Source organism: Salmo salar, chromosome 03 (genome assembly GCF_965601325.2).
Source record: "Salmo salar chromosome 03, fSalSal1, whole genome shotgun sequence".
In the NCBI taxonomy this organism is placed as follows: domain Eukaryota; kingdom Metazoa; phylum Chordata; class Actinopteri; order Salmoniformes; family Salmonidae; genus Salmo; species Salmo salar.
This window is the reverse complement of record NC_138293.1, coordinates 5,268,687-5,282,465: the sequence shown is the minus strand read 5'-3', so window position 1 is coordinate 5,282,465 and position 13,779 is coordinate 5,268,687. Positions and strand designations below refer to the sequence as shown.

Here is a 13,779-nt window from a genome sequence, read left to right as displayed (position 1 = left end):
AGTGAACGCTATATAGTGCACTATAGTGCATAGGGTCCTGGTCAAAAGTAGTGCACTATATAGGGAATAGAATATCATTTGGGCCACACATTCTCCTTGCCAGCCACCCAGTCGCTACTTCTTGAAATTCATACTTTAGTGCATTTGTCTCTTTGAGAGCTTGTGGTCTAATTTGATTTGTGTGCCTGGCAACCCTGCCATTCTCTGGGCCTGCAGTGTAACAATTCCCCACTGCAGTGCAGCCAAGAGATAGTTCCGCAAATAGAGGGTTATAAAGTATATTTTCTGGATGGTTTTAAAGTATATTTTCTGAATGGCTCCTTCTTCGCTTTTCCTAAACAGTATAGTGACTTAAAGAAGAGGGGCCCTGTTTGTGTGTGTGCAAAATGTTTGCCGCTGTCACGTCCTGGCCAGTATAAGGGTTAATTGTCATTTTAGTTTGGTCAGGACGTGGCAGAGGGTATTTGTTTTATGTGGTTCAGGGTGGTGTGTTAGTTAGGAGGGCGTTTGATTTATTATTTCCGGGTTTTGAGTTATGGTCTATGTTGATGTATTTCTATGTGTAGTCTGGTTGATCTGTTTCTATGTTGAGTTAATTGGGGTGGACTTCCAATTGAAGGCAGCTGTGTGGTGTTGCCTTTGATTGGAAGTCCTATATTAGTTGGGTGTGTTTGTTTGTGTATTTGTGGGAGATTGTTCCGTGTTTAGTGTGTGTAAACCTAACAGGACTGTCAGTGTATCGTGCGTTCGTTTTTGTTATTTTGTATGTCGTTTTGGAATTTATTAAAAGTTCAAAATGAACCATCTCAACTCTGCTACATATTGGTCCTCATTTTCCGATGATGATTTCGCTATATCGTCCTCCGACGAAGAAATCCCTGACAGCCGCACTGGTTTAAGTCAGACACGTTCTAATTTAGCTACCTAGCTAGCTAACAAACAATCTCCTCATCATTAATGCAAGCACATGGCATGAATGACAGATATGCACCAATGGTCTTGTTTTTTGAAGATTGCATATTTTGGGAAAAACTGTGTTATTTTTGTGTCAAGGATGAGTCAGTGTTCACGTTGGCACCAGTCCGGCCCCTTATTTTCACATCAGAGTTCATCCTGTACACAGGGCATAGACTACGGATATCTCACCTTACCATTCGGTCTGTCCACGGCCCCATGGACGTTCATTATGTGTACCAAAGCTGCCCTAGCCCTCCCACACATCAACTGGTTGATCTGCAGAGCACACAACCCAGCTGTTGTCGCACCTGCTCGCTGTGGGCTTCAGGATAAATTGTGCCGTAAGCTCGCTTTTACCGACTCAGCAGAAATTGACGACATGATTATGGTAGTCCATGATTGTGGTAGTCCATGATGGTGGTAGTCCATGATTGTATTAGTCCATGATTGTGGTAGTCCATGATTGTGGTAGTCCGTGATTGTGGTAGCCCATGATTGTAGTAGTCCATGATTGTGGTAGTCCATGATTGTGGTAGTCCATGATTGTGGTAGTCCGTGATTGTGGTAGCCCATGATTGTATTAGTCCATGATTGTGGTAGTCCATGATTGTATTAGTCCATGATTGTGGTAGTCCATGATTGTGGTAGTCCATGATTGTGGTAGTCCATGATTGTGGTAGTCCGTGATTGTGGTAGTCCATGATTGTGGTAGTCCATGATTGTATTAGTCCATGATTGTGGTAGTCCATGATTGTGGTAGACCGTGATTGTGGTAGTCTATGATTGTGGTAGTCCATGATTGTTGTAGTCTCACTTGGCCTCCTCCTCATGAAAGACTTCCAGCGTTGCGTGACCTCACTTAAACCCATCTCTCCACCCGGCACTACTGCGAGAAAGATCTTGTTATTCAGCGAGCACCGAACATCTGTTGTCTCTCAGAGCAACACATGTGCCAGGCAGACTACAATCAAGTGCGGATTTTACCGTCGCTGGGGAACCCCCTACCAGGGGAGTGGCGACTTCCTCTCTGGGTCGTCGAGGAGGGACGTTACGGCAAAGCTGCCGTCTGTCTGTACGTATCGCAGGACAATGCGCGTTGTCGGCTGTTCCACAATGTCCCTCTGGGTGTAGACGCGCTGGCCTAGTAGTTGTCAGATGGGCTTCTGATCTCCCACTCTGGACAGAGTGGAAGCGAATGTTACTATTCAATTCAATTCAATTCAAGGGGCTTTTAATGGCATGGGAAACATATGTTAACATTGCCAAAGCAAGTGACGTAGATAATACACAAAAGTGAAATAAACAATAAAAATTAACAGTAAACATTACAGTCACAGAAGTTCCAAAAGAATAAAGACATTACAAATGTCATATTATGTCTATATACAGTGTTGTAATGATGTACAAATGATTAATGTACAAAAGGGAAAATAAATGAACATAAATATGGGTTGTATTTACAATGGTGTTTGTTCTTCACTGGTTGCCCTTTTCTTGTGGCAACAAGTCACAAATCTTGCTGCTGTGATGGAACACTGTGATATTTCACCCAGTAGATATGGGAGTTTATCAAAATCGGGTTTGTTTTTGAATTCTTTGTGGATCTGTGTAATCTGAGGGAAATATGTGTCTCTAATATGGACATACATTTGGCAGGGGGTTAGGAAGTGCTGCTCAGTTTCCACCTCATTTTGTGGGCAGTGCGCACATAGCCTGTCTTCTCTTGAGAGCCATGTCTGCCTACGGCGGCCTTTCTCACTGAGTCTGTACATAGTCAAAGCTTTCCTTCACTATCCTCTTTAAGAGAACCGGAGTTACCGGGCTGTAGTGGAGTGGGTCATGAGTTTCAAGTTCCTTATGGTCCAAACACACCAAGACAGTCGTAAAGAGGGCATGACAATGCCTATTACCCCTCAGGAGACTGAAAAAGATTTGGCATGGGTGGGTCCCCAGATCCTCAAAAAGTTATACAGCTGCACCATCGAGAGCATCCTAATTGGTTGCATCACCGCCTGGTATTTATTTTTTACTTCAGTTTATTTAGTAAATATTTTCTTAACTCTATTTCTTGAACTGCATTGTTGGTTAAGGTCTTGTAAGTTAGCATTTCACGGTAAGGTATACACCTATTGTATTCGGCGCATGTGACAAATAACATTTTATTTTATTTGACATACCCGTAAATTTGTGTTTGCACAATAATTTACAGTGTATAGTACAGAATCATACGTTACATGCTTTCAGTAGTCATGTAAATTTACCAAGAAGATACTGAAACAAGATATTGAAGAAAACCAGTAACCTTTATGATGTTGATTAAAACGTTGGGATGCTTCACCCTTCCAGGAACCACTTGATTTGTAGAACAAATCAGTATTCTCATTTGTCCTTTGCCGTTATACTTTCCTGTGCTTTCCATGTATTAGTTGGGAGTCTGAATCCTTACTTCACAGCCACACACACACACACACACTCATATGCACTCACAAACACACACACACACACACACAAACACACACACACACACACACACACACACACACACACACACACACACACACACACACACACACACACCACACACACTCCCCTCCTCTGTCTTCAATCAGCTGATGGGTCTGCTTTTCTTTGTCTCCTCTGTTCCCTTTATATTTCTCTACCTTCACCACTCCCTTCATCTTCTCTATTAAAGCACAGGAGAGATGGAGAGATCACATCACTCTACTCCTCTTCTCTTCTCTCAAAGTGTTGCTCCATCTTTCATTTAACAGCAGCCTGTCTTGTCTCTTTGTTTCTTTACCTCTCTCTCTCTCACTCGCTACCCCCCCCCCCTCTCTCTCTCTCTCTCTCTCTCTCACTACCCCCGCCCCCCTCTCTCTCTCTCTCACTCGCTACCCCCCCCCCCCCCCTCTCCCTCTCTCTCCCTCTCTCTCTGACTTCAGTCATGTTTTGTGCCGTGACCTAATTTCCCGAGAACCATTGATTTTTGTGTACATTGCCAACACTTGTAGTCATCACACTGATTAATTGTAATGGCTTGATTATTGGATGATTTATGAGGATTAACACTGATTTCAACTGGGGGGATTTTCATTGCAATTTTGGTTATCAGCAAAATCTAATTGAATTGAAATGAAACACTGTTGAGTTGAACAGTACATTTTATAGCAATCGTCATATTTTGTAGCTCTTGTGGCTCCATTGATACTTGATTGTAATTTTTGTGGCGTCCCAATTAGAAACAGAATAAGAGTCCAGTCCTCTCCCTAGTCTCCTCTCCTCCGGCCCTCTCCCTAGTCTCCTCTCCTCCAGTCCTCTCCCTAGTCTCCTCTCCTCCGGCCCTCTCCCTAGTCTCCTCTCCTCCAGACCTCTCCCTAGTCTCCTCTCCTCCAGTCCTCTCCCTAGTCTCCTCTCCTCCAGACCTCTCCCTAGTCTCCTCTCCTCCAGTCCTCTCCCTAGTCTCCTCTCCTCCGGTCCTCTCCCTAGTCTCCTCTCCTCCAGTCCTCTCCCTAGTCTCCTCTCCTCCGGTCCTCTCCCTAGTCTCCTCTCCTCCAGTCCTCTCCCTAGTCTCCTCTCCTCCAGTCCTCTCCCTAGTCTCCTCTCCTCCGGTCCTCTCCCTAGTCTCCTCTCCTCCGGTCCTCTCCCTAGTCTCCTCTCCTCCAGTCCTCTCCCTAGTCTCCTCTCCTCCGGTCCTCTCCCTAGTCTCCTCTCCTCCAGTCCTCTCCCTAGGAACTGTTGGTGTCTCCTCTCCTCCAGTCCTCTCCCTAGTCTCCTCTCCTCCAGTCCTCTCCCTAGTCTCCTCTCCTCCAGTCCTCTCCCTAGTCTCCTCTCCTCCAGTCCTCTCCCTAGTCTCCTCTCCTCCAGTCCTCTCCCTAGTCTCCTCTCCTCCAGTCCTCTCCCTAGTCTCCTCTCCTCCAGTCCTCCTCTCCTCCAGTCCTCTCCCTAGTCTCCTCTCCTCCAGTCCTCTCCCTAGTCTCCTCTCCTCCAGTCCTCTCCCTAGTCTCCTCTCTTCCGGTCCTCTCCCTAGTCTCCTCTCCTCCGGTCCTCTCCCTAGTCTCCTCTCCTCCAGTCCTCTCCCTAGTCTCCTCTCCTCCAGTCCTCTCCCTAGTCTCCTCTCCTCCAGTCCTCTCCCTAGTCTCCTCTCCTCCAGTCCTCTCCCTAGTCTCCTCTCTTCCGGTCCTCTCCCTAGTCTCCTCTCCTCCGGTCCTCTCCCTAGTCTCCTCTCCTCCAGTCCTCTCCCTAGTCTCCTCTCCTCCAGTCCTCTCCCTAGTCTCCTCTCCTCCAGTCCTCTCCCTAGTCTCCTCTCCTCCGGTCCTCTCCCTAGGAACTGTTGGTGTCTCCTCTCCTCCAGCCCTCTCCCTAGTCTCCTCTCCTCCAGTCCTCTCCCTAGTCTCCTCTCCTCCAGTCCTCTCCCTAGTCTCCTCTCCTCCAGTCCTCTCCCTAGTCTCCTCTCCTCCAGTCCTCTCCCTAGTCTCCTCTCCTCCAGTCCTCTCCCTAGTCTCCTCTCCTCCAGTCCTCTCCCTAGTCTCCTCTCCTCCAGTCCTCCTCTCCTCCAGTCCTCTCCCTAGTCTCCTCTCCTCCAGTCCTCTCCCTAGTCTCCTCTCCTCCAGTCCTCTCCCTAGTCTCCTCTCTTCCGGTCCTCTCCCTAGTCTCCTCTCCTCCGGTCCTCTCCCTAGTCTCCTCTCCTCCAGTCCTCTCCCTAGTCTCCTCTCCTCCGGTCCTCTCCCTAGGAACTGTTGGTGTCTCCTCTCCCTAGTCTCCTCTCCTCCAGTCCTCTCCCTAGGAACTGTTGGTGTCTCCTCTCCTCCAGTCCTCTCCCTAGTCTCCTCTCCTCCAGTCCTCTCCCTCCAGCCCTCTCCCTAGTCTCCTCTCCTCCAGTCCTCTCCCTAGTCTCCTCTCCTCCAGTCCTCTCCTTAGTCTCCTCTCCTCCAGTCCTCTCCCTAGTCTCCTCTCCTCCAGTCCTCTCCCTAGTCTCCTCTCCTCCAGTCCTCTCCCTAGTCTCCTCTCCTCCAGTCCTCTCCCTAGTCTCCTCTCCTCCAGTCCTCCTCTCCTCCAGTCCTCTCCCTAGTCTCCTCTCCTCCAGTCCTCTCCCTAGTCTCCTCTCCTCCAGTCCTCTCCCTAGTCTCCTCTCTTCCGGTCCTCTCCCTAGTCTCCTCTCCTCCGGTCCTCTCCCTAGTCTCCTCTCCTCCAGTCCTCTCCCTAGTCTCCTCTCCTCCAGTCCTCTCCCTAGTCTCCTCTCCTCCAGTCCTCTCCCTAGTCTCCTCTCCTCCAGTCCTCTCCCTAGTCTCCTCTCTTCCGGTCCTCTCCCTAGTCTCCTCTCCTCCGGTCCTCTCCCTAGTCTCCTCTCCTCCAGTCCTCTCCCTAGTCTCCTCTCCTCCAGTCCTCTCCCTAGTCTCCTCTCCTCCAGTCCTCTCCCTAGTCTCCTCTCCTCCGGTCCTCTCCCTAGGAACTGTTGGTGTCTCCTCTCCTCCAGCCCTCTCCCTAGTCTCCTCTCCTCCAGTCCTCTCCCTAGTCTCCTCTCCTCCAGTCCTCTCCCTAGTCTCCTCTCCTCCAGTCCTCTCCCTAGTCTCCTCTCCTCCAGTCCTCTCCCTAGTCTCCTCTCCTCCAGTCCTCTCCCTAGTCTCCTCTCCTCCAGTCCTCTCCCTAGTCTCCTCTCCTCCAGTCCTCCTCTCCTCCAGTCCTCTCCCTAGTCTCCTCTCCTCCAGTCCTCTCCCTAGTCTCCTCTCCTCCAGTCCTCTCCCTAGTCTCCTCTCTTCCGGTCCTCTCCCTAGTCTCCTCTCCTCCGGTCCTCTCCCTAGTCTCCTCTCCTCCAGTCCTCTCCCTAGTCTCCTCTCCTCCGGTCCTCTCCCTAGGAACTGTTGGTGTCTCCTCTCCCTAGTCTCCTCTCCTCCAGTCCTCTCCCTAGGAACTGTTGGTGTCTCCTCTCCTCCAGTCCTCTCCCTAGTCTCCTCTCCTCCAGTCCTCTCCCTAGGAACTGTTGGTGTCTCCTCTCCTCCAGTCCTCTCCCTAGTCTCCTCTCCTCCAGTCCTCTCCCTAGGAACTGTTGGTGTCTCCTCTCCTCCAGTCCTCTCCTTAGTCTCCTCTCCTCTAGTCCTCTCCCTAGTCTCCTCTCCTCCAGTCCTCTCCCTAGTCTCCTCTCCTCCAGTCCTCTCCCTAGTCTCCTCTCCTCCAGTCCTCTCCCTAGGAACTGTTGGTGTCTCCTCTCCTCCAGTCCTCTCCTTAGTCTCCTCTCCTCCAGTCCTCTCCCTAGTCTCCTCTCCTCTAGTCCTCTCCCTAGTCTCCTCTCCTCCAGTCCTCTCCCTAGGAACTGTTGGTGTCTCCTCTCCTCCAGTCCTCTCCCTAGTCTCCTCTCCTCCAGTCCTCTCCCTAGGAACTGTTGGTGTCTCCTCTCCTCCAGTCCTCTCCTTAGTCTCCTCTCCTCCAGTCCTCTCCCTAGGAACTCTTGGTGTCTCCTCTCCTCCAGTCCTCTCCCTAGTCTCCTCTCCTCTAGTCCTCTCCCTAGTCTCCTCTCCTCCAGTCCTCTCCCTAGGAACTGTTGGTGTCTCCTGGATAAGGATCAATTGAGCCCTGGCACCAGCTAATATGTGGTAAAGTGTTGGAGAAATGGACTGAAGCTTTAACATGGAAAGGAAATGGATCCCATTACCTTGAGCTCTGGCTGCTAGTCTGCTCGCCTCATGTATGCGGGTTAGGGTTAGGGGGGGGGGGGGGGGGGGGGGGGAGAAGAGGGGGGGACAGTAGGAGCAGAAGAGGAGGGAGAGGAGAGAAAGGAGGGTAGAGATGAGAGGGAGGGGAAGAGAGCGAGAACAATATAGAGAAAGAGAAAGGGGGAGAGAGAGCCGAGATAGAGAAATACCCAGAAATAGATTGGGTAGAACTGGAAATGGATGATATGTCCCATACATCAATAGTAGGTCTGGAGGGATGATATGTCCCATACAGAAAGACTGTCAGCAGTAGATTTGAAGGGATGATATAGGCTTTGCTTGTTAAAACAAAGGTAACGTTCAAACAAACATGGTTTTCTTCCACCACAGATCCCATGTAATACACACACACACACACACACACACACACACACACACACACACACACACACACACCCCCCCCCCCCCCCCCCCCTATATTCCTAATGAGATCCTCATTGTTATCTATCGTTTATATATATATATATATTTCCACTCCCCCACAGAGCCAATCCACGGTCCCAGTCATCTAGAAGTCGTTGACGTCCAATCTAAACAAGTCACTGTTCGCTGGGAGCCTTTCGGCTACAACGTCACACGTTGCCATAGCTACAACCTGACGGTGCAGTACCGGTCCCGAGTGGCGGGGAAGGACGAGACCCGGGAGGAGGTGTGTTACGACACCCTGGGTCGCGACCCCCAGCACACCATCCACAACCTGACCCCCTACACCAACCTGTCAGTCAAACTGGTCCTCAAGAACCCAGAGGGGGTCAAAGAAAGCCCAGAGATGGAGCTACAGACGGATGAAGACGGTGAGCGTTATAATACCTTAGAATGGTTATAACGTGTTTGTGAAGGGTTACGAAGGTGTATAAAGGTGTTAAAGAACCCAGAGGGGGTCAAAGAAAGCCCAGAGATGGAGCTACAGACAAACAGGGACAGTGCAATCAAGTGTTATTCTGAGATTTAGCTGCAGACCGATTATCATGTATTGTAATATAAAGTGTTGATGAGTCTTAAAGGGATACTTCAGGATGTTGACAAGTGTTGATGAGTCTTAAAGGGATACTTCAGGATGTTGACAATGAGGCCCTTTGTCTACTTCCCCAGAGTCAGGTGAACTCCTGGATTCCATTTTTATGTCTCTGTGTCCAGTATGAAGGATGTTAGGTAGTTTCGCGAGCCAGTGCTAACTAGCGTTAGCATAGTGACTAGATGTCTATGGGTATCATTAATATTTCTCATTACGATTATATTTCCTCACATTTCTTCACCTTGTATTACTCCAGTGGTCCATTATATGTCAGTCTAAACACTGACTAGACCTGTCTAAAGACTGACTAGACCTAAACACTGACTAGACCTGTCTAAAGACTGATTAGACCTGTCTAAAGACTGACTGGACCTGTCTAAAGACTGACTAGACCTGTCTAAACACTGACTAGACCTGTCTAAAGACTGACTAGACCTGTCTAAACACTGACTAGACCTGTCTAAACACCGACTGGACCTGTCTAAAGACTGACTGGACCTGTCTAAACACTGACTAGACCTGTCTAAACACCGACTAGACCTGTCTAAAGACCGACTAGACCTGTCTAAAGACCGACTAGACCTGTCTAAAGACCGACTAGACCTGTCTAAACACCGACTAGACCTGTCTAAACACCGACTAGACCTGTCTAAAGACTGACTAGATGTCTCAAAGTCCCAGGAATACACTGAGGTATTATCAAATGAACTAGCTAAAGTCTCAGGGAAGGGAATTTTGTCTTTTTTTTCATCCAATTTGTTTACTTAAATCCAATAACATGGTGAAATGTTTTGTTGATTTCACGTTGAATTCAGGTTAGTTGACAACTCAAAAGCAGACGTTGAAATAACGTCTGTATTCACGTGAGATGATGTAACGACGCGCTTAGGGAACATTCTTTCTACGTGCTTGTAGAAAGAAAAATACCGAAGAAAAATACCGAATGTATCTGCTACGGTCATCATAATGCTTAAGTTACATCGCAATTAGTGGGACGAATTAGTGAATCAGAATCGGACTGCTTCTGTAAACGCAGCCTATGTGTAATGAAGCTTTCTGTTTCTCGTGTGTTTGTTCTGGTCCAGTCCCCCTCAGTACCAGGAGCGGTCCCTCTGGAGCAAGGACGGGTAACTGGCGGGCCGCGCGTTGAGAGTTAGAATTATAGAAACACAAGGTGTAATTTCAGAATGTGGTTGTGTATCAGCAGTCACTCAATTAGCCCATGTCAGGAAGTTTTTGGGGATTTGATAAGTTAGTCGAGTTGCCAGATATCTAAACTTTTAGTAAGCATGGTCGAATTACTGCAAACATTTGCCTCTACCCTATGACAAAATGAGTAGAATTGCATGAAATTAGTTATAAAATCGAATGTGGGTATGCAGACCCACGAGCCACTGATCACTGCTCGTGAGTTCGTTTTTTTTCTCTTTTGTGTCCCCCAAACCCCCCCCCATCAAAGTTACCCATCCCTGCTCTAGAGTCGTTCCAGGTGAGTGCCTATAAGCAGGGAGGGTGCTTCTCATGTGTTCGTTCTGGTCCTGTCCCTCCTCAGTACCTGGAGCGGTTCCTCTGGAGTCCATCCAGGGCAGTGCTTACGAAGAGAAGATGATCCTGAAATGGAGAGAACCAGCCCAGACCTACGGAATCATCACTCAGTACGAGGTGAAAAAAGGAATTGATTGATTTAATTCATTAGATGACGGCAAATATCGCATCCTTGAAAACACAACACGTTTCTTCTTTAACACTCATGTCTTGTGGTACTGTGAAGATTCTCATCAATTCAGTTTATTGTGCACCTTGCTTGGAGAACGACTTTGTCCATGAAGACTGCCCAAATGTGCCTAATTTGTTTATTAATAACTTTTCATGTTCAAACATTGTGCACTCTCCTCAAACAATAGAATGTTATTATTTCACTGTAATAGCTACTGTAAATTGGACAGTGCAGTTAGATTGACAAGAATTTAAGCTTTCTGCCAATATTAGATGCGACCTCATGCTAATCGCATTAGCCTACGTTAGCTAAACCGTCCCGTGGAAGGGACACCGATCCCGAAGAAGTTTTAATAACTCTCTATATATCATGTCCATATACTATAGGTTAACTGTCTATATCATATCCATACTACAGGTTAACTTTGTCTATATATCATATCCATACTATAGGTTAACTCTCTATATATCATATCCATACTACAGGTTAACTCTCTATATATCATGTCCATACTATCCAAAAACAGAAGCGAAGGATTCGACTACTGCTTTGCTTCCCTACTGAAGGCAGCCGGTGGCAAAGTTGCCAGAGTAAATTATTAGAAAATGTTATTGTCACGATTGTCGTCGGTTAAGGAGGACCAAAACGCAGCAGGAATGTTGACACTCATCTTGTGTATTTATTTACCAACTAAGTGGACATCAAAACAACAAAACGAAAACGAACTTACGAACACCGAAACAGTCTTGAAAGGCACACTCTGCAAAACAAGAAACAATCTCCCACAAATGACAAACACAAACACACCCTAATATATGGGACTCTCAATCAAAGGCAAAAGGGAAAACACCTGCCTTCAATTGAGAATCCCAACCCCAATTAACCAACCATAGAAACACACTTACTAGACTACACATAGAAATACATAAACATAGACCATAAACCAAAAACCCGGAAATACTAAATCAAACACCCTTTTACCAAAACACCACCCCGAACCACATAAAACAAATACCCTCTGCCACGTCCTGACCAAACTACAATAACAATTAACCCTTAAACTGGCCAGGACGTGACAGTTATATTGATTTAATTCAAGTTCGCTAACGTTATCTAGATTGTGAGGTTGTGATAATAACGTTAGCTAGACCTACTAGTATACTAGTTACGTTCTGTCTCCTAGAGATGAACGTACTTTGGTGCGAAAAGTGCAAATCAATCCCAGAACAACAGCAAAGGACCTTGTGAAGATGCTGGAGGAAACAGGTACAAAGGTATCTATATCCACAGTAAAACGAGTTCTATATTGACAAAACCTGAAAGGCCGCTCAGCAAGGAAGAAGCCACTGCTCCAAAATCGTCATAAAAAAGCCAGACTTCGGTTTGCAACTGCTCATGGGGAAAAAGATTGTACTTTTTGGAGAAATGTCCTCTTGTCTGATGAAACAAAAATAGAACTGTTTGATCAAAATGACCATCATTATCTTTGGAGGAAAAATGGGGAGGCTTGCAAGCCGAAGAACACCATCCTAATCGTGAAACACGGGGGTGGCAGCATCATGTTGTGGGGGTGCTTTGCTGCAGGAGGGACTGGTGCACTTCACAAAATAGATGGCATCATGAGAAGGGAAAATTATGTGGATATATTGAAGCAAAATCTCAAGACATCAGTCAGGAAGTTAAAGCATGCTTGCAAATGGGTCTTCCAAATGGACAATGACCCCAAGCATACTTCCAAAGTTGTGGCAAAATGGCTTAAGGACAACAAAGTCAAGGTATTGGAGTGGCCATCACAAAGCCCTGACCTCAATCCTATAGAAAATGTGTTGGCAGAACTGAAAAGGCGTGTGCGAGCAAGGAGGCCTACAAACCTGACTCAGTTACACCATCTCTGTCAGGAGGAATGGGCCAAAATTCACCCAACTTATTGTGAGAAGCTTGTGGAAGGCTACGCGAAATGTTTGACCCAAGTTAATCAATTTAAAGGCAATGCTACCAAATGCTAATTGAGTGTATGTAAACTTCTGACCATCTGGGAATGTGATGAAAGAACTAAAAGCTCAAATAAATCATTCTCTCTACTATTATTCTTACATTTCACATTCTTAAAATAAAGTGGTGATTCTAACTGACCTAAGACAGGGGAATTTTTACTAGGATTAAATGTCAGGAATTGTGAAAAACTGAGTTTAAATGTATTTGGCTAAGGTGTACGTAAACTTCCGACTTGAACTGTATAATGATAACTATAGGCTATATAACTATAACGATAACTATAGGCTATATACCTATTATGCTAACTATAGGCTATATACCTATTATGCTAACTATAGGCTATATAACTTCAATGATAACTATAGGCTATATACCTATTATGCTAACTATAGGCTATATACCTATTATGCTAACTATAGGCTATATACCTATTATGCTAACTATAGGCTATATAACTTCAATGATAACTATAGGCTATATACCTATTATGCTAACTATAGGCTATATAACTATAACGATAACTATAGGCTATATACCTATTATGCTAACTATAGGCTATATAACTATAACGATAACTATAGGTTATATACCTATTATGCTAACTATAGGCTATATACCTATTTTGCTAACTATAGGCTATATAACTTCAATGATAACTATAGGCTATATACCTATTATGCTAACTATAGGCTATATAACTATAACGATAACTATAGGCTATATACCTATTATGCTAACTATAGGCTATATAACTATAACGATAACTATAGGCTATATACCTATTATGCTAACTATAGGCTATATAACTATAACGATAACTATAGGCTATATACCTATTATGCTAACTATAGGCTATATACCTATTATGCTAACTATAGGCTATATACCTATTATGCTAACTATAGGCTATATAACTATAACGATAACTATAGGCTATATACCTATTATGCTAACTATAGGCTATATACCTATTATGCTAACTATAGGCTATATACCTATTATGCTAACTATAGGCTATATAACTATAACGATAACTATAGGCTATATACCTATTATGCTAACTATAGGCTATATACCTATTATGCTAACTATAGGCTATATAACTTCAATGATAACTATAGGCTATATAACTTCAACGATAACTATAGGCTATATAACTATAAAACATTTGTGAGCATCCACACTAGAGGAAAGTCTATCTTTCTACGGTCCTACACCTGTCAATCAACTGATCAACGCATCATACTACCCGTATTAATGTAATACCTTCCCTAAATATCTATGGTAAAAATGTACAGATATCGGATCTTAATTTGATCACCCTGTTGCAGGAGAACTTTCCTGCAATTCAGGAAATGTAAAACTTGTAGTGTATTTCCACTTTTACA

General features: G+C 45.6%; 1 protein-coding gene across 1 annotated transcript in view; it reads left to right on the top strand.

Moving 5' to 3' along the window:
* Positions 1–13,779, top strand: part of ptprma (protein tyrosine phosphatase receptor type Ma) — a 296,460-nt gene that overhangs the window by 249,321 nt on the left and 33,360 nt on the right. Inside the window, exons 9-10 of the mRNA XM_082973036.1 lie at positions 8,150–8,458; positions 10,232–10,341. Coding sequence (XP_082829162.1) covers positions 8,150–8,458; positions 10,232–10,341 — 419 coding nt within the window. The remainder of the gene's footprint in view (positions 1–8,149; positions 8,459–10,231; positions 10,342–13,779) is intronic.